Genomic DNA, 24,735 nt, shown 5'->3' with positions numbered 1-24,735 from the left:
TCATAGTGGAGTGCAGTGTATCAAGATGCTCCACTGAGTCTGTGCTTATGTGAATAAATCTCTATCTCTGTAATCCACTGTTGGTGAGACAGAGTTAGGGTTGTAGATTAAGAGAATATATGATGGTGTGCTGCAATAACAATAGTTTGAGTTTAGGACCAGCCACAAATTATTGTATGATAATTGCCCATGAATGCCAGTAAATGCTACTGAGCCATACAATCAGTTTTCCCCCCAAGTGCTGACTAGAGCAGGTCTGGAAATAGCTGCAGGAAACTTAATTTATTAATTTTAAATACGATCGAAATTTTTTGAATTCTTAGCCATTTTCAGGATTTCATTTAATATTTCCAGGTTATAGCTTGAAATTCTACAGTTGTACGAATCCAGCTGTAAGGTTTTAGAAGGCTTACCAGGGTCAAAACCCACAGAAAGGCATGTGTTTAACTAGGTAAACTAAGGGACTCCACCAGCTTTACCACAGCAGTTTGCAGTGTACGCAGTTCAGCATACAAGTGAGTCTTTGTGGATTACTAAGTGGATTACTGTTTAATTACCACTTTAAAAAGGTGGTGTCAAGATTTAATAGTGTGCTTTCCCATCTCTCTTGCCTCCTCTGTATTTTCATGGCTGATGTTTGAGTTCTTTGTATAATTAGGAGAGAGTTTGTTTTTTTATAACATAAAACTTCTCTCTGTGCTTCTCTGTGAATAATAGTTTATTCTTTACCTTGAACAAATGTAATTTTAGGGAAATTCCACATTTAGTGTGGGAGCAAAAGGAAACTTTTTTTTTTTGTCAGTTTATCATCATCATCATTATTATTAAAATATGATAGCCATTTATAGCTGCTCATAGGAATGTTAAAAGTTTTCTTGTGCTCCCCCATCTGTCTGCATCCATCTGTTGTCTCTTGTCTTGTACTGGAATTGTTAAGTTCTTTGGACAGGGACAGAATTTTTTGAAAACAAGGATCAAGTTCACAAATAGCAGCTTTATTAATATAAGAAAGCAAAAATAAGGGTGATACAGTGGACACTATTCAAGTCAGGCGAATCAAACATAATCCATTTGTCTCAGTTCTAGCAATTCTGTGTGTTTACCTGGTATTACATATGTGTGTTCATAGAAGTTTTATTTAATTTGCTGTTTGTTTTTTTTTTTCTCAGTGGCTGTACAGGTAGTGGGAATGCTGACCGTATCCAGAGGTTACGGAAGGAGTACCACCAGGCCAGGCGAGAAGGTTTACCTTTCTATGAGGACGACGAAGGACGAACACAGCTGTCTGACTACGACCAGCGTTGGGTAGGTCCACAACGTGATGCAAAGTGCTTTTGCAACAATCAGGGTTAGCAAAAGGTTTTTGTTTCCCAGAAATCCTATATCAGCTTAACATGAATTTGGGAAGTCCGTAGAAATGGAGAAATCCTTAATGCCAGCCCATCACAGAAAATGTTAATAACAAGAACTTGGCTAAAATTAACTTGTCTGTTCGCTGTGTTTGATTTAGGCCCAGGTTTCCTCTCTTTAGGCCCAAGTTACAGAGTCGCTGCCAAACTGTATCACTAGTGGTAGCATCTGGGCTTTTCAGCAGGATTTATAATACTCTTGCAGTTCATCCAGTGATCTCTGGGTTAACAAGAGTGTTAGAAGAGCAGACTCTCCCTGTGCTTAGTTGCAAAGTGAGAGGGAGGAAATAGAGGCATGTCTACTCCTGCCCTTCCTTCTGCACACTGGACAGTAGCAATCTGGCCATGATACAGCCTCTGTTAACTTTTAAATGTAATAATTTGCTCCTCTCCTATCAAAAGATCTTAAAATATTCTACCAATGCTATAGAACTGTTATAGGCATGCTGTATTCCCTGTTTTACATCTAGAACTCACACTACACAGAGACATATTATCTACCCCTCTACTGAAGAGTAACCTATAACCCATGGTAGAATCAGAGGTTAAATCTACAGTGCCAGATTTTTGAAAATTTATTTTATTTAAATAAATGCAACAGCTATAGTCTATGAGTACTCAAGAGCTCTGCCTGAGCAGGTTTCAGAGTTGGACTCTGTCTCTTTAGAAGTAATTATAATCAACCAGCATTCAAAAATGTAACTTTGATAAAATGCAGTTTATGCTAAATTTGAAATTTTAGTTTAAAAAAACACAGAATTATGTTAAAATCTCAAGGATCTATATACAAGAGAAGTTTGAACTAACGTTGTTGGGTTTAATGTCTCCAAACTATCAGTGTGAATCCTGAAGTGAAATCTGCAATGATTGAGGTTGTAGTCTAAAAAATCCTAAGCAAGACTAGACATTATTGCAATCACAGAGAGATATAGAGTTGAAAGGGGTGTTTTTACATAAATTATCATATATATTTGTTCATTAACTCCAAAACTGTTGTTGTATATATTCCTCTGATTCAATTACCAAAAGTGTCATCTTCAGCAAAATAATTCTTTCCTTGGAGCAGTTAACTGTAATCTACTGCCTTAAATTTTGTGAACCAAATTTGGGAGCCAGTGTAGCTGCTATTCTTTTTCTGAATTGCTTTTGTAAACTAAAATAAGAATATGCATCAAATGCGTCTTTCTGTTGAAATACTATGTTGTGTTAAGTGTCCTGACAGCCCTCAGACTAGGTCAATGGTAGGTCTTCAGCAACCTGAGGATTTCTACTTCTTATCTGAAACTGATAAAGCTTTATTGATCCTCAGAGGAGGTTGAGATTTATGGTCCAGTGTAGTTTCACAAGATTCACAAAGGTTTCTTCTAGGTAATCCTTTCTAAGCCTTTCCTATTAGGTGTAATGCCCAGAGATTACTGATTTCCAAAGCTTTGCTTTTCCTGTGAGGCACGTTGTCCTTAATCAGAGCACCTGAAAGGGCGCTTTAAGTGTCTCAATCTTGAAATGATTAATAATAGTGGCACCAGGATTGTTGTGTTTTGTCCTTCCAGTGCAGAATATTTTTAAATGTTTTTGTTGTGAGGAATGGCAGTCGGCTCAAAAATCAGAGTTTACCTTGAGGGCTTTAATGCTCTGAAGTTTGTTGCTGCAACAGTTCTTCTTGTTGAAGTGGTTTATAAATTTCCAAGACTTCTGGTCTCTTCTCTGCAACAATATCACCCATTGATCCATCCAGCTTTGCTTTCATAGGCACTGTCTTTTAGTCTGGAAAATATTGCAGCCACAGCTTGCTCTCTTTTGACTCGTGGCTGAAATTTGTTACTCTTATATATAGTTTTACCCTTAAAATACCTATGTTACATCAATTTATTCAGACAGAAAAGAAGGAACAAAAATAGAATCGAAATATTAAAAAGAAAAACAAATGTCTCAAAACATCTTAGCACAAGAGTCCTCCAGATATTTTTTAAGCAAAGCCATCATTCCCACCTCAGGCTGCTGACCCTCAGCAGTACTGTTGTAACGCAGGCTGAACAACAGCTGATTTTTTTTCTACCTTTACTCATCAGTGAAGATGACTAATTGCATGATTTTGAATAAATAAAAACTTACTCTAATCTTCAGGATGTCAGGTCTTTCTTTAAAGAATCAACAGACAGCTGAGGAGGAAAACCTTCTGCTATAAGTTTTCTTCCTTCCCACAGGAGGTTATGGCACCAGGGAAGCTGCAGCTGGAAAAGAGATACTGGGTCTCTCTATATATTTTTAAGACTCAATTAGTTCTATCCTTGCTTTTCTCAGTCAACTGTTTTACTTAAGCCAACTTTCCTACAAGATGTCTTTCTAATGTACAGCAGCTGCTGTAATCACTTCCCACCATCTCATGAAACATGCAGATAAGTTGGGAAAAGCAGAGGATAATTTGAGAAGACACTATCCCATCGCAAATCAGCAGCCTCAAAAATGGACCCTGGGTCTTGTTCTCCAAAATAGTATCTAAAAACTCATGAGGCAAATTTCTATCTGATAAAGCTGACATTGACAAGTGGCCTTTAGCTGACACTGTAATGGGACAAAATTTCTAATAGAAGGGGTATTTCTAACAATCTACTTTTTTTAAGTGGGATAAATCAAGTTAAAGTGCAGAGCCGGCTGAAAAGCTAGCATTGTAGGGGGAAATGATCTCATGACAGGCAATTGGGATCCATAAATGTTTTAAAAATAAGGTCAAAAATTCATTTTAAATAGGCCTGCTATTCTCTCATCCATTCCTCCCCCCTGCATCCATTTTCCAATTCTTCTCTGTTCTTCTCATCTGTTGCTGGATGAATTTTTGCTCTCTTGCGCCTTCATTCTGCTCTCTCTTCCCCACAGTCTGTTCTTTTTCTTTTTGTAAGGAACTGAATAATTCAGTTTAGTGTGTCTCCATAAACAGACGCATGTATATAGCACTCTCTGTGCTATAAAACCAGATCCTTTGAAATTCTTTTCCAGTTCTATTGTGCTTCCATTTGTTGTTGAGTTTTGCATCCTTTGGACTTGCCCCTTGCCCCCCTTCTCCCACCCTCTCTTTTTAGGTTTACGACCAGGATAAATGATAAGCCAAATTCTGTAGAGTGGATCACAAGGCTTAAAGTAGACCTCAGCTAGTTAACCAAAGGACAGGCTGATGATAAGTATAAATATTGTCTAGGAAAATGAATGCCTATTGTTGTCAGTGTAATGTGAGATTAGCCTAAAATTTTCTGACAGCTAGAGTATATTATGATGTATCAGCTCAAAAAAGAGTTTAGGCATATGCACACATGCTCATGTCTTAGTGGAACATCAGATATTCAAAGTACTCATGAATCTATCCAGTACAAAGCTAATCTGGGTCTCCTGAATGAGGCAGAGGATGTTTACTATTATTATAGCTGCAGTATCAGTCAGACCCTGAGAGAACTATGTAAGCCATAAGCTTCAAGAACTTAGTATCTCTAGGAGTTGGAAGGCTTTTTCATAGGCGCTCTTTTTCAGGGCTTTAGAGTCACAGCCTAATAGCAGATCATAAGAAATAGCTAAGGAGCTGTCAAGACAAAGCTGTGCACTTAGCATCTGCACTTGTATTTAAAGGCATTTAAATAATGAGGAATTAATCATCTATTTGAGGATTTACTTGGATTGTCTTACAGACTTTGTACAAATCCAGTTACTTAAAACATCAATTCTTTCCTTCAGGGTGGCAGCAAATCCTTGAAACTTTATCTTTTTAAAGTACATTCAAGGATTGCATGTAATACCAGCCACATTGCAAATAGTTCTTCACCTGTTAGTGACTACATCTGCTTCAGTGTACCAAACCTTGTGTTAACTGGGTCTAAAAGCCATTTCCTTATTTGCAGATCAGATTTGAAAGCTTGTAAATAACCTAAAGATACAAGAAAACCTGTCTTTGGATACTAACTGTGAACATTTCCGTTGAAACAAATCCGTAATGTACTGAGTTTTGTCAGTTCCATGTTGAGAGTATGAAAGAAGAATCATGCCTGTCTGTGCTAAAGGCCAAGTACTTTATTGTGTGCCTGGCAGGGTTCCAAGCCTAAAAATCAACCAGAACAAAGAAAGGAGCATTAATAACTGCATTATTTTTCCATAATGTGTCAAAGGGTTCTGCGCTTGCTTCAGGATGAATAAGGAGCTGTTTGTACTTTTCATGATCAATTAATTCCAGGTTCAGGATGTTGCATTTCAAATAGGTTAGGTTCCCAAAACACACAAACGTTTGTGTTGGACTATGGTTAGAAACCAAAATTCCAACTTCTAGAATAGTAACATTCCTGTCTTCTAGCGCAATGGGAGAAGCTGACAATTTTATGTACTATGTGAAACCATATAGTAGAAACTGATGAAAATTCCAGACTTTGAGTCCATAGACTATTAGTAGAAAACATTAAATTTAAAAAAAAAATAAAAGGACAATAACTTACTTAAAGTATAGCTGCTTTGAAAAACATGGATAAGAATTAATTGTTTTTAAAATATTAATTGAGTACGCAAAACAGTGTATTAGGATGTATGATTAACTTACCAATCAAGAACTTTTTATGGTCACTACTTATCTCTGCATAATGAAGATTTCAGATTGGGGTGTATTCTACAGAGCTGTCCAAACTAAGCAGAGTGATTTTGAAATGTGCAGGCCAGCTTTTGGGGGTAGTTTTGGGGGGAAATTATTTGGGAAAAATCCCTGCCAAACCTCATGTGAAAAATAAACTATTCCAAATGGCACATGCAAGGAGAGCCAAATTCACTTCCATTAATACTAGTAATAAAGAGTGACTCCTATAACTTGTTTGGAGTCATTCCTACTTACACAAAGGTTGGATTTGGCACAGATTATCTGAACCAGAAGGGAGCCTGAAATGTTCATGTCTTCATGCATGCACTATGTACATGCTCTTATTTACCAGGGGAAACAGTTCCAGTGCCATATGTCATCTTAGCAAAGCCCACTGGTACTGTTTATACCCTACAATATTATGTGAATTCCAGAAATATATCATGCCATCCATTCCACAAGGTGCCCCATCACACAGCTGCTTTTTGTTGTTTTCCAAGTCAGGGGGGTGATTCTGGAGGGAAAAACAGTAGGCATTTCTCTTATTTCATAGAAGTAGTTGAAGGAAATCAGAGAAAAACACGCAGTGCTGCCAGGCTGTGGCCATCCTTGCAGGCTCACAACACTGAGAGATTCTAAATTAACACATGTGCCTGCAATCATGTCTCTTGCAGTTAGGATAGGTTCTTCTGATGTTGCCCAAACAGAGAACTTGAGTGGGGCATCACGGAGATCATGACAGCTGCCACAGATCATCTTGATATGATATGAAGGGCCCTAGAGGTTTTCCACTGTATATATTTTGCCTAATTTGCCAATATGTTAAGGGAGGCAAGACACAAATCTCCAACTGGTAATTATTTTGATGAGGGGAATTCATGAACAGGTACCCCATGCTGTTTAGTATGCTGAACAGTTACTGCATTTGTGCATACAGTCAGCCCTTAGCTCTGCAGCCTTCATGCTATGGGGCACAGCTGAATGGGCACAGAAACAGCCTTTTTGGAGCTAGGCTGCAATCTGGGTTGACTGCAGTTCTGAGTAGCACAGTAGCTGGCTCTTTGTAATTTGCTTCCGTTTTGGCAAGCTTCTGCCAGTATAGGCTTTAACAGGTTTCTGCCTACTTGTTGATCACTCTGTTGATAGGGGACTGTGTGGCCACTTGCCCTGAGCATGTGTGCACACTGTCAAATCTCAGGCAAGCATCACATGGGGAAGCTGGAAGAGGACTCAGTTTTTAACACCGAGGCCTCACTCTTGGGGTTGCTAAAGCCAGTATTTGCTCTTTGAGCCTTCCCTTACTTAGGCTCAGTGATACGTACTTCTCCATGACAGCTTGATCCCAACTCCTAGCAACTCAGTGCCCCACATACCACAGAATCAAATACAGCTGCTCACAGGTCTGACTACAAGGGAGGGGGGAAAGTAGGTTTCCTTTTAAAATTGACCTCCTCTTCCTCAGGCCATTACTAAGAGGCCTGCTTCAACTTCTGGAAAGGGGCCCCAGTTATTACAACACTCATTTTTTTTAATTGCAAGACAAGTCTGTAATGCCATTGAAATTCATGTCTGAAACTAAGCATGTGCTTAGGTATTTATTGGATCAGGCCTGAAATCAGGCCTCAAACCTTACCCTTTCTTAGGCACAAGCTTTGGCCTTCACTACCAGGTATCTCATGTATTTATCAAATAGATGCCAACTCAGTTGACTTCTCTTTTCAGTTCTTACAGTTTAATCTCCCTGGGTCATGTTCATGTTCAGTGTGTTGCTGATTAAAAAGAAATCTCTTCCCTAAAAAATACCAATGATCTAAAGAGTTGTCTGGCTACTGGCACCCCCTTTCCTAAAGATGCTGGTCACTGTCCAGCCGTGCCTGCTAGGGATAACATCCCGCTAAAATAGAGACTGGTTTGGACAAAGGACTGCAAAAATTGTCCATTTAACATCAGGGAAAGCAGAATGACCTCAGTGAGGCAAACAGCAACGATTGCCCAGTGTGTGCAGAACAGGGTCGAGCTTGAAAGAAGCTGGGTCAAGTAATACAACTATGTCATTGAGGCTGTTACAGAGCACAGATCTTGTATTTGTTATAGTTAAGTATGTGACAGAAGCCAACTGAAATAATGGACTTTTGATTACTTTTGATTTCTGGATTGAGTTCTTCTGTTGTATATCTGTGCAGCAATTCTCATTATTGCAGTACAAGATCTGAGGTGGAGGCTTTGGGTCTTCTTGAGTTTTGCTAAAATTCTTCACTGCAAAAGGCATTAGCAGAACTGCTTGTTAAATTCCATCCTAGGCACAGTTTCAATAGTCAGGGTGTCAATGCTCTGGCTACGTTGTTGTCTTGCAGTTAAAAAACACTAAAAAGTTTCAGATTTCTTCACAGCCAAGGTGTGAATAGTAATTAGAATGTATCGCTGGGTGCTGGGTATAAGCAATTATCTATGAATATATAAAGGCTCTATTTTTCTCAACAAACAGGCGACAGTGTTATAATTATTTAAAATGAAAAAGAAAGTCAGTGACTCAGACATGGAGAGATTGGGTGGATAACTTTATTAGTTCCCAGTCTAAGGTCTGTAGTGCAGATGCTAATCTAATATCTAGACTGCATTAAAATAAAGTAAAAAATACGGAAAAAGAGAACTCCATTTACCCTGTAAGGCTGTGCTGTACATAAGTTTGACTGTTCTGCTCAAGGCCAGCTCTGTTCAACTTTTAGCCCTAATTCTGGCTCTTAAAAAACACTTGGAAAAAGGAGCACTAGCATCTTCTTTCTGCTCAGCACAGAATCCGACTGGAACACATTCCTTCTATCAAATGTGCTGAGTTCTGAGAAGTTCTGCAAAAGTTCGTAATCAATTTAATCTTTGTTTGAGTTTGGTTTTTTGAAAACTTCTTTAATGTTCTTGCTTTGTTTAGTAAATTGAATTTGAAAGCAGGAATTTCCCAATGCAGAATGGCACCATGCAAACTAATCTGAAGGATTGATTTTTATTTGATTTTTTGTGTGTTTTTTAGACACTAATCAAGCTTTTTGAGACTAAACAAGTGGTTTTGACACTAAACACTAAGAAAGCAAGAGAACACATACTGCTGTCCGTGTTCTTGCTGCTTGTTCCTCATCAAATAGCCTGACTGCTGCGTTAAGTGTCATGTTGTCCAATATTAAGTAGAGTCATTCCAGCTGAACTGTATGTCATAAGTCCTCTGTCGTAGGAGATATTGAATCTTCTGTAGTCCAGGTGATATTGGAATGTCTGCCTTGCAAGCAGAAATATGAGTTCTGGCCCTGCTGCCTCCAAGGGGGTCCTGCTGTTCAAGACTGATGATATGTGAATAATCCAGTGTCCCAGAGTAGCACAGATTTCTTAAAGTAGTATATCAAATTCAGCATGTAAATTGTGAATGCGTACAACTGAGCAAGAGGACAAATACTGGTATCTCTTCTAAAATCCAGTCTGGTCACCAATTGTAAGATTTTTCTGGGTTTAATCTGTTGATCTGTTTTCTTGCTAGGCTGGAATAATGATTGTCATAATTACTGCGGCAAATAATGCATTTCTGTGTTAGGAATATCAGTGCTGCACATGGCAGCGAGTAATGGCAGTGGCTCTCAAGGAACCTGGACTAGGTGTATGATTTACACCACCAGGTATTCCAAGAAAAGTCAGAGTAGGAGATACCTAGAGTGAAATTTTGACTTTGAAGTTACGATGTGACTCAAACCAATGTGAGTCACTTGGATTTGTATTCTGAGGAGATTCAAGAGTTTCTTGTATTGCAGTAAGAATGGTTTATATCAAATTATATTCTACAGGTCATAATTTGATGATAACTCCTTCAAGATATGATAAAAATTTATAATTTGAAATACATGCCTGTGCCTTGGTCTCCCATCATCAAAACAAAGTCATTCTGACAATCTAAATTCAATCTTTCCTGTGGAATGATTATAGGGGAATTTAGCAAAATGCTATCTAGTAGTACCCACCAGTGGATCAGTATGAACATTTACATCTGCATTTTAAGCTAATTTTCAATGTATTTCTCTTAATTTACTAGGAAGATACCTGTCAAGGTAGCAATTAAACTGTAATTTGGTCACTGAGGTGTTTACATGGATTAATAGATCTCTCTCTTAAGTGTATGCTCCCGGGTTTGAAATAATAGCTATACTGCGTGGTAGCATGACCCCACTTGAGTTTCACATACACATGCACAAAATCAAATTCCATCACATTTTAATGCAAATTTTACCTTTGCAAATGATGGCCTGAAAAGAATGAGTTTCCATGGTAACCTTAGGGAACACATAACCTGTTTATCATAACTTCTTCATGAAGCAAGACAGGGGGTGGGGAACATGCTTTGATGTCAGCTGTGTTTTTCTGTAGACAGCATTCTGCTGTAGCACATACAGAGAATTTACCAAAATGCTCCTGTACTGTCCTAAATAAACTTTTTTTCCTTTCTTAGAAACAGAAGCAGTCATATGGAATAACACAGGAGGGAACTCCAATAGGCAGTATTCAACACCATTAACTGACCTTTTAGATCCTGTCTATAGTTTGACAACTAGGTCAACATTTTGAAACACCAAACACAAATTAATACTTAACAGATCTCTACCATCACTTTCTCTTTCCTTGCTTTCCCTCCATGTTTTACACTTCGCCCTCAGGTATCCCTGCTGCCTTTCAAAGGCACTTTTTTTTGTTTTCTTGTTCTTCCACTTCATTGCTGAAAGTACTGTTTTGAAAAATGCCTTGAAATCTCTCTGAACTCCTACATTGTGGAGCTACCACAGAAAAGAGTATATTGATTATACTTCACATTCAGTGCTGACTTTCAGAGTTGAGGTGGTGGCTTTGGAACTGCCATTAGCGAGGAGTGAGTTTGATGGCTGCAAGCATCTGTAAGGTTGTATTTTTACTGCAGATGCACAGTAACTCCTGGCTAAAGGAAAGTATGTCTGCAACATTTTTTAAGGTCATTAGGAGTAAGGAACAGATGTTGAGGTTTTTCAGAATGCTGCTTTGAAGTGCCATTGAGGAGTCAACTGACAAGACTGACCCTATAGGCAGTGATTTTTGGGACTGGAACACAGAGGAACCATTGCCCACAGTTACCCATCTGGTATCCATCTGGTACCAGCAAACAACAGACAGTACCAAATCACAGAAAAACTGTACCAACTGCTAAATTGGTATCAGCAAGCAAAGAAGGTCGCCACCCAACAGCAGTTGCAAGCAGGAGAAACAATGTCTGTAACATTTACAGACTGGTATCTGAAAATTCGGAGGAACCTGATGCCACAGCATATGGAAAGCAATTCCTCTCTCTAAGCCTGCTTATGCTGATGTTGTTGTTTGCTCAGTATTAATCCAGGTTTGAGATTTTTTTTTTATTTTTTTTTTTTTTTGCTAACCATATTGAATTTGCAGTGTGGAGAGCTTTTGTCACAATGCCATTGAAAGAGCGCCTCTCTTTATTGGCATCTATGTTTAACAGGATTAAGGTGGATTTAATAGCCTGTGCTACAGACTAACCATTCAAATTTTAGGAGTACTGTTCCATAGTGGTGTCAAATCACAATGGAAGGAGTTGAGGTTAACTTTTAACTCCATGACGATTTACTTTGCAGTTTTTCTTTGATGTGAAGTATTCTTGGGGAGAGCTGTGGCAGGGGGTTGTTTTCCAATTTTATTGCCATCTTCCTCCTCTTCCCTTTGGGCATTTCCCCCCTTCTTCCTCCTTTTCTTTTCTTGAAGCGGCATGCTGGTTTGTACAGTAGCTAAATGCATAGAATGCAATAATACAACAGTGAGAGATTTACTGCCTCTAGGTGCTACCCCTTCTACTCTTCAGGACCTCCAGCAAGGCATGATTTTATAGACAATGAAAGGCTCACTCTCCCCTGTGAAGCTGCCTGCCTGCAGGAAGCTTTTCACTGTCTATTTCCACAACTTGCTTTGCAATATAGTTCCATGCCCTGCTATTTTCCCCTTCCCTCCCTCTTTTCTTCCCCTGACGTACACGTGCACATTACCCCCTGCATGCACATTCAGTACCAAGACCAGATGTAGACAGACACAGCAAAATAGCATTATCTCAATGTGTGCGTTAAAACCCTCAAAAACACACCAGACATTTTCGTTTTGCCATCCTCATCATAAATGGAAATATTGATCTGTCCCCTGTTTGCTTTCCAGGTACTGACACTGCCATTTCATTTTCCCTAAAAAGAACACAAGCTCATAGCTGGGCTGCAAAGCATGGCCATTACACCCTGGCATTGGTGCCAAGAACTCTGCTGACTTAGCTAGAGAAAGATGCTGAAAGCCAGTGACTTTGAGAGAAAATTCAATTCAATTTACTTCATACAGTGTCTCTCATGAAGTATTTCAAAATGCCTTATATCAGGAGATAACATAATGAGAAAATGCTTTAGAGAACTGGGTATTCAGATAGCAAGACAAAATGATACACAACAATGAACTGGAGCAAAAGAAAAGACGACTGTCATTTAAAAGCAGTAATCATCTGGATAAATAGTCTTGTAAACTAATTACAGTGAGAAGAGAAGCAAAGAATGCAAGACTGGGAGGAACAAGAAGCAGCTTACTTTCAAACAGGCTAAGGCAGAGGAATGGTTTCACGGGGGGGAGAGGAATTATATGCAGTATTGTAGAACAACTACAGAAGACCTGCTTTAGAAATGTAGTCACACGTATGTATGCCGTATATTGCATCACAGTTGTATTTATGTGACATGTTAAGTTATTCTCTTTAGTGGCTGGGAATAGAATAATTACGTTGGCCTGGTTCAGGGGAAGAGCAATTGAAATGCCTCCTTGTAGTTGGAAAGAATCGATGCTGATGGGTGCTGTGGGTTTTTTGTTTTGCTGCTTTTAAGATTTTCTCTCAACTCAAGTGCTTCTGTTTGCCTCTACTTAGAGAATAGGTTTGCAAGTGAGGGTGTTGCAAATCTGGTGCTCATTAAAGACAATTAAGAGATAGAATTAACCAAAACATATTATACAACTAATGCAGAAAAAAGCCACCCACAGAGACGGACACAGGCCAGGAAATGATCTCATTTTGCATGGTCACAGAAAACCATAGTCCTCCAGCACCAGGGATTGGGGGATCGTGAAGCGAGGGTTCAGAAACCAGAGTATTATTTTTGTGGTGCTGTGCAAAAACAATTTGCAGTTTTGGCTTCACCTCCATCTTTGCTGTTTTCTCTCTCCTTAATGTTGCAAGATACAGCAAATGCTGAGAGCTTGTTTTGTACTATGCTAAGGCAATTGCCATGTTTTTAAACTGTTATGGGAACAGCCTGTTTCCCTTTTAAACTTCCCATCTGTGTGTGTATTTCCCTCAGTCTATTGCCTTTATAGAGAATTTTCCGCTCCCTCTAAATCTAAACCATTAGTTTCACCTCCTTGAACAAGAGGTAGGGCATTACTGAGGAGGAAAAGTAAATCCTGAGATAATCAGCCCTGCTTAATTCCAACATGGAACACTGCTGTTTTCGTGTTCCTGATGTTCACTGCACAGGGAGAAGGCACAGTGACTCTAAGTATGTACATTTGTGTGTGCACATGAGTGTATATAGGTGTATAGAGAGACAGTCAGAAGGGGAAGCATTTAATTGCCTTGCAATCTGACCAACCAAGTAGTGTTCTGATTGCATACAGCTGATTTTCTAAGTGAAAATTTTCAAACCTACTCACCAGCAAAACGCTCTGGAGTGTGTGTCTGTGTTTCTTCTGGAGAAGAGGAAGGATGGTTTGATTACTATCTCTTTTTTCCTTTGGACAAGGATGTTTTTCTCATGCAAGGGAAATGCATTCTAGCAGCATGAACATAACTATTAATCACCACTTAATCAGTGAATGAAAAATGGTGACCAGAAACTGAAAATGTACTTGCATAGCTACTTTGGTGCCCTTGCATTTTAACATGAACGATTCTTATAAAATTAGCGCTGATATATTCCAAAAAGCAGTGATTTAAAAAAACAGCACTTATTTTTCGCTTTTAAAAAAATACTAACAGTGAATGAGACATTAAGATCTGCGTAAGTAATGTTATAAAGCTACCTCGGTAGTCTCTGAGACAGAGTCTCAAATTATATGCACCAGTAATTTCTTATTGAGTTACTTCAGAGATGGAGATGCCAAAATCATCACCACTAGAATGCTGCATTTAGGTGTGTGAAGACATGTTCAGGATGCAAAGATACAAGTGTTTTTCCTGTGTATTTTGACCCAAAAAAGAGATAAAGCCACCAAGAGATGCAGGTGTATGTTAGCTTTGGGAATGCCTCCAAGAGGAATCAAATGCTATTGAAATTAAAACAAACCCCCCTCATCAGTATTTAGCATGCTTTCCTGAATCAGGGCCAAGGTATGTGGTGGCACCCAGCAGAAACCAAGGCTGTGAGACTCTCCTAGTGAGCAATACCTTCCTTTTGTTCTTCAAGATGTTTTTTGACAAACTCAGTCACAGTTCTAATAGCATCAAGTGTTCTTTGGAATAATCTCTAAACCAGATTAGTATAAAATGCTTAAAGTGAGTGTGTGCTTAACAAAAAGAAAGCTCACCATTCCCTGGAACTGAGCCCAGAAAACAGAACTTTAGGAGTCTGCAAGACTTGTGACTTGGTGATTGGGCTGTGAACAGGCAACTATGGCTATCTACTGATTCACCTTCCTAAATTATTTACCCTGTATTTTCTGTTAACATGAAAATAAAAAAGTTTTACTTAGTTGCCCCACTACCCAAAACAAACTTGAAGACATTGGACCATGATTTGAGAATCTCTAACAATTACACTCCCGAAATATCTGTAAAATGGAGCAGGAACAGAAACACAAGTTGTCACCGGACCTGCTGGGAAGATACTGCTTCCTTCCTTATTCTTGGAAAATGTCCTATGAACAAGTTTGTAACAGGGAAGTTTAAAGTGCTCTCTTTCTTCAGTAGTGGAGGTGGCTTTGAGAGTTCCTGTGGAACATCATCTTAGTTTGCCATTGCAGCCACTTAGCGAAGAAAAACACCACTAAGAATATCAAAAAGAAATATTAAAGGTGCTGTCTTATATCCAAACAATGGTAAAGCAGTACTGATGGGCTCATATAGCATTAGACTCTTCTTTGAGGACTGCTCCTGCCATTAAAATCAATGCAACTTAATTAAAGCAAATTATAGATAGATACATCTATAAATAAGATATTAAAGTGCGCTGCTGAATATGATAATTGCTGCATATTTAGCAATCAGCGTGTGTGTTCTGCTTTTGCCAGGAGGGATTTCTTTCAGTGGAATCAATGGAGCTTTATTAAAAACCATCCAAATTAGAGGGAGAAATGATGAGTGTTATAATAACGCAAAATCACTGTTTCAACTTCCATTGCAAAACCAGGAAAGCAAAATATATCCCTCTTTGTGTATGTAAGGAAAACATCAGAAAATTCTTTTGAATCATGGACACTGGTAGAATTTTTAATTTTTACCTTTTGATGTAAAACGTAAAAAAGCTGGATGGAGGAAAACATGCCGTCTGTGGAAATGCTTGAGGTCTTTGAGGATGGGATAATGAGGATATCACAGCAGTAAGGAATTAAGAAGACCCCATCGATCAACTTCCTTCATTTCACATGGAACATCCAATTGACTGCCTTACATCACCCCACCTGTTTTAACAGATAAAGAAAGTGTTAGCAAGTCAAATTGTGTTCTTAAATTTCCAGAACCAGGCAGACTGTTGAAATGCAAAAAATAAATGGGTGAATGTTGATGCTTCACCTGTGTATGAAACATTGAGACCAGGGTGGGGAACAAATCCACTTTTACCTCTCCGTTTTTCTTCAGTTTTCACTTAATTGAAAACAAAAACCAACTGTGTCTCAGCAGAGGGGAGACCTGAAGGTTAAAGGGCAAATTCCGTTATACCACGGCTCTTTTTGGCATGCTGAATCTCAACCCATGTGATTAGAAACGCTCACAGACAAAAGAAGAGCTTTGAGAACAGAGGTCAAACCAGCATCTGAATCAAGTCCTTTAACAGATGATCACAAGACTATTGAAAAATGTACTAAGCAATGCAGCAGTTCTGTGTGTCGTGTTTATACACAGACTTTCAGGCAAAAAGCAGAACTGGGTGGCATTTTCAAAGCACTTGGGTGATGGCAGAGCACAAGCCTCACTCTGCAGCCTTCCTGGGGTGGCTCCTGTCTTACAGTGCATGTCAGACATAAAATACAGTGTTAGGATCATGCCATTTTTTATGGATAGAAAACCACAATGCACAAGCTCAAGTGACTTTTCTGAGCATACACAGTGAATAAGTGAAAAAGTTAGGAGTCCCATGACTCCTATCTTCATAAGCTTTTCCTGATCTCCCATAATTTTAAATAAGTCAGGTATGACTCCAGTGGAGTTAGCAGTGTTTTGCTGTGGATTCACAAATGGGTAGTTAAAATCATATCAGCCTTGATAAAGTTATACTATTGCTACTTATTTAGTGGGCAGCACACAGTTCTAATTTTCTTTCTGATCTCCATGATAACTGAAATGTTTGCAGGAACCTTGTAGTTCAGAAGTGGGGAAAACAAAGGGTTAAAAAAAAAAGTAAAAGGGCAGAGATACTTAGCATATATGGGAAAAATTAATAAGCCTGAATGCAATTCTCACTGTGTATTATTCTGGTTTTTAACAGTGGGAAACTTCTGCCTCTGAGCCATGTTTTTTCTATAGCTAGTTAAGAAGCTTTAAAACAATTTTTTTAACAAATTAATCTCGGCAAAGGTGATGAAGTTTACTATATGCAGCTCTAGATACCTGAAGGAGAGAGAACAGTAACTGCAACTTTCTGAGAGAGCCACTCTGAAAATGGCTCTGCATTGTTCTTTTCCTTATGAGCAGTACCCATGGTCTTGTGTCTTCAGTGTGCCAACTTCACTCAGGACAGACCTGGGATGTGAGAAGAGGTAGGGCCCCAGGCGAAAACACACTGTCCTGCTGAATTCCGCTGGTAGGGGCAAGCAGTTGTTGCTGATTTTTGTTTGCAGTGTGGGAACCCTCACCTTGAGCTGTGTCTGGATGCACAAGAAAAAGTCAATTCTGGTTTCATGAAGCTTAAGTTTCAAAAAACATTGCTATAGTTGTTATTTTTCATACCACAACAGCTGTCCAACCTCTAACGCCTTGATCCCTAAGAAAGGGGCAAGGGAAGCTTTCCTGCTACCAGCTAGTAATGTAGCCTTTAACAAATGCTGTAGGAGGAAGGCAGTGTAAGACAGGTGAGGGGGAATGAAATGGAGTATCTCCTGGGAAGAAAACACAGCCTCATACACTTTTCTGTACAGTTTTCAGGATAGTCACAGGCTTCAGGATTAAATAAATCCTTTCCCTTCCCTTAAAGAGTTGTTATTCTGCAGCCCCAGAATTCTCCTGTAGGCAAATCCCAGACTTACTCAAGACACCTGCTTGCAGGTATACTCTACTTATGCCTTATAATTTATTTGCAGATATTTGAATGCTCTAAGAGAATTGTTTCTAGCTTGATCTACCGGTGCGGGTTCATATCACCTCTTTTTATTATTTTCATGGGACCTTCTTCTAGAAAGAATTAGCAGGTTAGAGACACTCTGTGCTAGCTTATCACTTCTATGTGTTAAAAAACTCAAAAGTTACTCTTTTTGCCAGGGACATAGCTTGCACTGACACCTGCACTGCTTTTGTATTATCTTTTTTTTTTTACAGTTGCCTTCCCTTTCTGTCTGTTTTGGATTTGCATGTGAAATATGAAACTAATAATCTTCCTACAGTTTTCTGTTTTAATAAAAATATGGATTCCATTTGTCTAGGGAAGTGGAGAGAGCCCCAGCCTGCACTCATTCTTCTCTGCCTTTTGGCCTTTCAGGTTGGTCACCTGCTGAAGGCTGTGGACTTGGAGAGAGGAGAGGGGTCCATAGTGCCCACGCTGCCTTTTAGTCTGCACTTCCCCTGGCCTAGTTCTACTGCTGAGAACTGGCAGGGGTTTAATTAAGGATGCTGAGGTGTCATAGGTTTTTTTTTTTTCTGAAGTGGCACCTTTCTGTCACAGAAATCTTGTTTGCTAGTGGAAATTACTGTTTTTTTAAAAAAAGCGACTTGAACAACAAAAATGTTACTACCCATGTAGAAAGAACGGCTTTCTGGAACACAGAAAATCCTGACCATGAAGGCACTGACTTATATGGATATCTTGCCAGTTTATCTGGTACCTTGTCTCCAAGTGTGGCCACTGCTGTGTGCTTCAGAGAATTCACTGGGATTCCCAAAGAGGCAATTAGGAGAATAACCTGCTGGTACAGAGGTTTCTGCCTACTCTCCCATTCAGGGAATGGCAGGCTCTTCGAGGCTTTACTTCTCTTCGACTTGTCAAAGGCTTTACTGTCTTCTGCTAAGTGGATGTTAGTTATTTTGATTCGTATGTCTATCCAGTTTATTAATTTTACATTCCACAGAGGGCTTGACCATACCAATACTTTGCAACAGTTAAGTTTCATGAGTTGTTTGTTGTTTTCCTTTCCTCAATTTGAGTGTGCTGCTTTTTTAATTGCACTGGTAGGATGATGGCTGTTTCTGTGTTTATCGCTGTCCCATTATTTTTGCATATTCATGTTTCGCTTGTTAGTTGAGGCCGCTCTTAAGAGATGAACTGTTCATAATGATGGCACTTATTTAAGTTGATGTTGTTTATTTAAACCCTAAAAATACAGGAGCATGTTTTGGATCATTTTATCTGTTGTGCATTACCATATCTTTCTGAAATGTGTGTTTCATCTGCTGTTGGGTTCTCTCTACTGATTGAGATGTTGAGCTCAAAACCTCTTCCAGTTGCCTCTGATAGGGACTCAGCTAAGTACTGCACCTTCTGTCAGCTCCCACGCCTTGCTGGCCATCTCATGGTCACCATTCATTTGGACTTCCAGGTTTTAATCCTTTTTTAATAAGGTTACTGTTTGCTTGCCTAAATATGTTGTGATGATTAACTATGCGGTTAAAACCTCCACACCTGGCTGGAGGGCCAACATATGTCCTGGTTCAGGAAAGGAGGAGAAGCTGGAGTATTTTGATCTTGCTTATTAGTACCTTTCGTGACAATTTTTAGCTTATTTTGTTGTAGAAGGCAGCAAAGGAACCCTTTGCTTTGACTCTCTCTGAAACATAAATAACTTCTACGAAGGAGGTGTTTCTATTTTCATAATTTCTCCATTCATAGGGGTAGTATTTTATTCCAGGCACCATTTTGGCACTCCGGGCTGAGAGATGATAGGTTTTTACTGTCGCATGCACAGATGGAGAAGGGAAAGAAGAAGAAATGGCTGAGCCTTTAATTAGCTGTGCAGAGCCAGAGCATGCTTTTCCAGTGCATTGGGGGTTTTATATAGGGTGTGGAGACTCAGCCGCTCAATGGATCCAAATTAGCAAAATTGTGTATCCACCACCAGGGTGTTTCTATGGTAACTGTCTCTCAAATCATATATACAAACAGACCTGGCAGGGGGTATTGCCTTCTATTTGTCTGTAGGAAACCATCAAAAAAGGGGAGTTTTCCTGCTGCAAAAAGGCCTTGTGATGTAAATATTTTATACTTTTGGTGACCAGTATAAGTTTGGGGATTGCTGCTCAATGCTGGCACGGTTCCAAATCCATTTGTGTTTTTTCATGTTGCCTGGCTGCTGTTACTCCTATTAGGTGTGAGAGTGCAAAAAACTCACATGGGGTTGTGAATGCACAGCTACAAGGAGCATCTTTCAGCTTATAAATATCTTGCCATTGCACATAATTAATAACCGATCTATAGCCGCAGTTAGACCATATACTGTGTGGCTTTTATGCTGAGTGAACCAGATCATACATTTGGTTTTTCTCCCCTCAATCTTCTTTGTAAAACAGCAGAAATCTGGAGGCTCTTCCCTGACCAGCATACCTGAGAAATTAATGGAACTTACGAACCTAATGAAATTAGCAGTGTAAGAACAGCCATAGTGGCTGCGACTCTTCACCTAAGTGACTCTGTCTTTATAAAGTCTCTATACGTGTCACTTTTTCTGGTGGCAAAAAATGAATGCATTATCCCTTTAGCCTACTGCCCTCTTTTTGAAATGTAGGGCAATTATTGTTATTTTTTGTTCATCCAAAGTCAGGCACTGCTAAGCATGGGTCATTTCAAATCAGAAGTGTTTATTCTTGTGGCCAACAGTTCTGTGAGGGCTCCTTTCTGTTTTGAGTCAAAGAAAGGAGAGCTAGCAAGAGGCCTGTACTAAATAACTTTTTTTCGCTTATGAATATCTTGGATGTTTGAGGAGTGGCAAGGTGCATAACAGTATTTGTCTGCCATAATTCCTAAGGTAATACCTAGTAGCTCCAAAGGATGCTGCCTCTCTTTGCATTGGACTTGGCTTATGTAATGTACACAGAAATGCTTTGTAAAGGTAGATAGGACTTCCGACACCTGAACGCACAACCTTTCTCATTGTAGAGGCTTACACATCGCTTCAGTGAGAATGGTGTATTGTGCATAAATTACAGGGCTGACAAAAATGTACTCTAACCTGTAGAATGCAAAAAACATGTTAATTTTTGTTTTCTCTTTTTTTTTAATCAGGCATTTGCCGAAAGCTTGGTGTGATTTATTACTTTCTTTTTAATGAATTGTTAAAAATGTTTGAAAAGGCATTAAATCTTCCTTTCTGCTATTAATCTGTAAAAGGGAAAGGAGATTTTAAATGGCCTCTTAGTATATTGCTTTATAAAACTGCTGATTCTAGCAGCACCGGAATAGGAATACATACTAATGTAGGAAACACTGAAGGCAGTCAGAGCCTACTCCATTTATGGAGGAAAAGACTAATAGCTCCATTTTAACAAGGCTCTTAACACTTTGGGCCATCAGCAGGCATTGAGTGAGTGAAATTGGGAGAGCTCCTGTGTGCTAAAAGCATCGAAGTTCACCGTTTGGTACCCGATGGAGCCTTCCTGATAGAATTGTGCTCCCCAGCCAACTCCAGTTGCCATCTTGAAAACAAACCAAGTAGCGAGCTGGCATTTGACTGAGTGCACTAATGCTTCACTTCTGAAATGGCACCAGATGATCATAGGTGCACTTAACTCCCAGCTGGATACCTAACTTTGCAGTGGCATTAGGGAAAGTTTCTGGATTCTCGTTAAGAATGAAAGAAAGCCCGTTTATATCATATTCTATAGTTAAGCAAAACATGCAAGCGGAGGGGAAAAAAGCAAACTTGGGACTAAGATGTTAGCTTTAATTCAGGTAGTTATGCCACTATAATCAGAAAGGGTGTGCTTAATTAGATTATGTCCTCATGTTACTGAATTCTAGGAGGAAGGCCAGCCAGGGAAGAAGAGAAAGTATCCCAGCTAGCGGGCAGAAGAGGGAAAGGCTCTGAAAATTGTACCTGTTCTAAACACTTCTTTGATACAGAAGCCTTTCTTGTTAGCGGTGATAAGATTATGTATGGGATTTGGAGCTTCTTTGAGCCCCTGCCTTTCTTTTGTTGATTTTGGCATGTTGCAGCATCATGTGTTCTCTGCTTATCGTTTTGAGATGCATTGTTAGTAGCTGGGCTGCATAATTGATCTTCATCTCTAATTACTCTCCTCTCCACAGGTGCCTGGAAAAGGTCCAGATGGGAGCTCATACAATCTTCACTTCGAGGGGATGGAAAGGCAGTATGCATCTTTACCCAGGTACAACACCAAGCCTCATACACGCTCTCTGATTCACCTTCCTTCTGATGGGTAGGGAAAGCAGCCCACACCTGATGTTTGGCTCTAACATGAGAGATTATTTTGTAGTTTTGTCTTGTCACCTTTTGCTGCTGATTTAGTATCATCTTTATAACTGTACTATTAATTTGAACTTTTGAATTTTTAAAGAAAGGTCTCTCATTGAACATGTCAGCAAGAGTCATGATCCACAGGTAGAGAACATGACATTGAGGGAGCCAGCTCTGCAAGAGTTATAACAGGTCGTAGCAGGGCATAAATGACTGAGTTTGTAGTGATATAATTCTAGCTGGCATTGACAGAGTGCTGCTGTGGAAAGCCTCCACTACAGCAGCCACAGCTCCTGAAGTCCCACTGCTGCTCCAAGGGCTGTCTGACAAGCAGTCCTATTCCAGTAGAGCATCTCTGTGCTTTAACTGAACACTGTGGAAATGCAAGTAAATTCTCTGAGGGCTTTTTTTAATTTTTAATCCTTATCAACTCAATGAAGAGCAATTCTAGTCTGAAACCAGTGGGGCATAACAAAAAGGAAGCATTTCAGAGATTTCAGTCCCATTTCTATGGGAGTTCTAATAGTGGAGTGTAAGACAAAGCAAGCCAGAAAGGGGAGTGAGAGGATACTAGAAGAGATAGTGGGAAGCAGTGAGAGGAAAACAAAAATAGAATAATAACCCACCTTTAGAATTAGAGGGCTGGGCAAGTCCCCAGAGAGGTTGCCCAGTCCACTTCCTGGACCTACAAGCAGAATAATTTGTAAAAGCACAGCAAAAATAGCTATTTACAAGTAAGAAGAGATTCTTTGTTGTGAAGTACTGTTGGTATTTAGGAAATCAGAGAATTGTTTCTTTTTGCTGGTTTTTCTTTTTCCACTGAGCTATTTCCATTCAAAGGTGTCATGAGAGGTGTGTCTGCAGTTTAGTGACTGCCTTCAAATTATATTTGTGTCAGCCATTTTTCTGGAGATTTGTCCTGTGCAGGCTTTTCTAACAGCAGTGTGTCTTGTATGTATTTTCTATCTAACTATGGATATTCTTACTTTTCTGGGTAAATAGACATCTTTTTTGTGTTTTTTTCAGCACTCCTGTTTCCTGTCATGTTTTTAGGAGTGATTTTTGCATGTTAGTTAGGTGTAGTTTAAATATACATGCTCTTTTTTATTTATTTTAAACTTCAATTTTGTTGAGTACTTCCTTGTGGATTACAAGACTAAATGAGTAATTGGTGCCCAGTGTAACTCTCTACAGCAATTTTCGTATTTGTGTATCATGTCTTCTTTTATTCATTTTCCTTTTAAGAAAATCAACCGTGTTTTTTTCAAGCATTATAAAATGGAAATTTTCCAGTGAAGTAACTTCCATCACCCAAAATTGTTTTTATTTCACCAGTATTCCTTCAAGTGAGGATGACCAGAAGTGAGCACAGCAGTGCAGAGGTAGACACACCCTTGCTTTATGTAGCAAGTGTTCTCAGTATTCCTTCTATACTGTTCCTTTCCAAACTGCTGCATCCTCATCGTGTTCCCTAGGTGTGTGTACTGCTTGTCTCTACAACCTGTGTTTTTGTGGGTTTTGTTTGGTTGTTTTGTTGGGTTTTTTTAAAGTAGATTTGTCTGAATCAGATCATGAATTTCACAGTGTTCTTCCCCAAACTTCCATTTAACTTGCTAGAAACTCAACTCTCCAGCTCTTGTGACAGGTTTGAGTATTTAGCTGGCTGGGACTCCCCGTTTAGGAAGTCATCCAAATATTCACTAAGCTTTTGAAGATCAGCCTGAAGAGTGTCTTTTCTCTCAGTGCCTAAGGAGATTATGCTGGAGAGCGAGAAGACCTGCACTTCAGCAGGGCTGTGTGTGCTTCCTGACCCAAACACTCGCACTGCTGCACACGGGCCACGCCATTGCCACGTCTCCAGAGGATTTCCACCCTGGCAGGAACAGAGCTTTGGGACATCACACCCTTGGGTGTGCCTGCAGTCCAGCAATCAGCTGCTGCTTTTTATATTTAGGTTTTGTAAGTTTTGCAGTTTCATGTTACTGCAGTAATTAAGCCTTGGCAGTCACAAATGAGTAGATTGCTACAGTGAAGTCTAAATCCAGAAGAAGGGGATGCAGTCTCAGTGCCAGCCACTAATGGAAATGAGTGATTTCTTTTGTTCTCATGGCTGACTGCCCAGGAGTGTAGAGGAATCCAGGTAAAAGCTACCCATTTGCCATCCTCTTCTCAGTGAAGGATCCATGAAAACTACTGTAATGGGTAGCATTATTAAAAAAAAAAATTAAGAGAAAGAAATGGGAATGTAGAAAGAAATACAGAAGTAGTATTTCCTCAAAAGAGTAGCTTTCTTCTCCCCAGCATTTTAGTATTAGTTCATGGTTTCCTGCCTTTGGGTTTATTCCACTCCTTGTTTTTTCCTGTTGTCACCGTGGTGAAACCACCGAGCCTCATTTGGTATATAATTGTCTGCATACTTAGCCATTTAAGCCCAGTTTAATAAGAGATACTCAAAAAGGCTTCAGATGAGGGTTGTAGATGCTGGGAAACAAATTCTTATTGCAATATTGTGTTGAATCCAGGAGGATATGACCTTTGCCTGCTGCTCTGGTGTGGAACACACAAGGAAAGCACTTGGACTGCATCCAGTTGCACAGGATGAGGAGGGAGGAGGGGATCTGTGCTATGTCAGGAGTAGCTGGGACCTACACAGTGAAACTGTTCTGCTCACCTGAAAGCCAGCAGGACTCATGCCAGTGTGTGTGGGCACAGACAAATTGAGTAAGAGAGCTTTGGTTTTCCTCCCCACGGGGCAAGAAGGAAGAATATTCATCTGCCAAATATCTTTATGAATATTTGGTGCCCCTAAGGCACTGTCCTGTTCCTTTGCAAAGGCATGCATCCTGCATGAAGGAGAAG

At 39.6% G+C, this 24,735-nt stretch overlaps 1 protein-coding gene across 8 annotated transcripts in view; it reads left to right on the top strand.

Moving 5' to 3' along the window:
- PARD3B (par-3 family cell polarity regulator beta) overlaps positions 1–24,735 on the top strand; it is a 406,048-nt gene that overhangs the window by 353,814 nt on the left and 27,499 nt on the right. For 7 of the 8 annotated variants that reach the window (XM_064660627.1, XM_064660625.1, XM_064660626.1 and 4 more), the window contains 2 exons: positions 1,170–1,305; positions 21,708–21,787. In XM_064660627.1, the coding sequence (XP_064516697.1) occupies positions 1,170–1,305; positions 21,708–21,787 (216 nt within the window). Of the gene's footprint in view, positions 1–1,169; positions 1,306–21,707; positions 21,788–23,211; positions 23,258–24,735 lie in introns of those variants that run through there. The other variant, XM_064660629.1, reaches the window with a different exon arrangement.

This window comes from Pseudopipra pipra, chromosome 7 (genome assembly GCF_036250125.1).
Source record: "Pseudopipra pipra isolate bDixPip1 chromosome 7, bDixPip1.hap1, whole genome shotgun sequence".
NCBI classification, from domain to species: Eukaryota; Metazoa; Chordata; class Aves; order Passeriformes; family Pipridae; genus Pseudopipra; species Pseudopipra pipra.
Note: the sequence above shows the minus strand (reverse complement) of the source record. Positions and strands in the feature narration are given on the sequence as shown.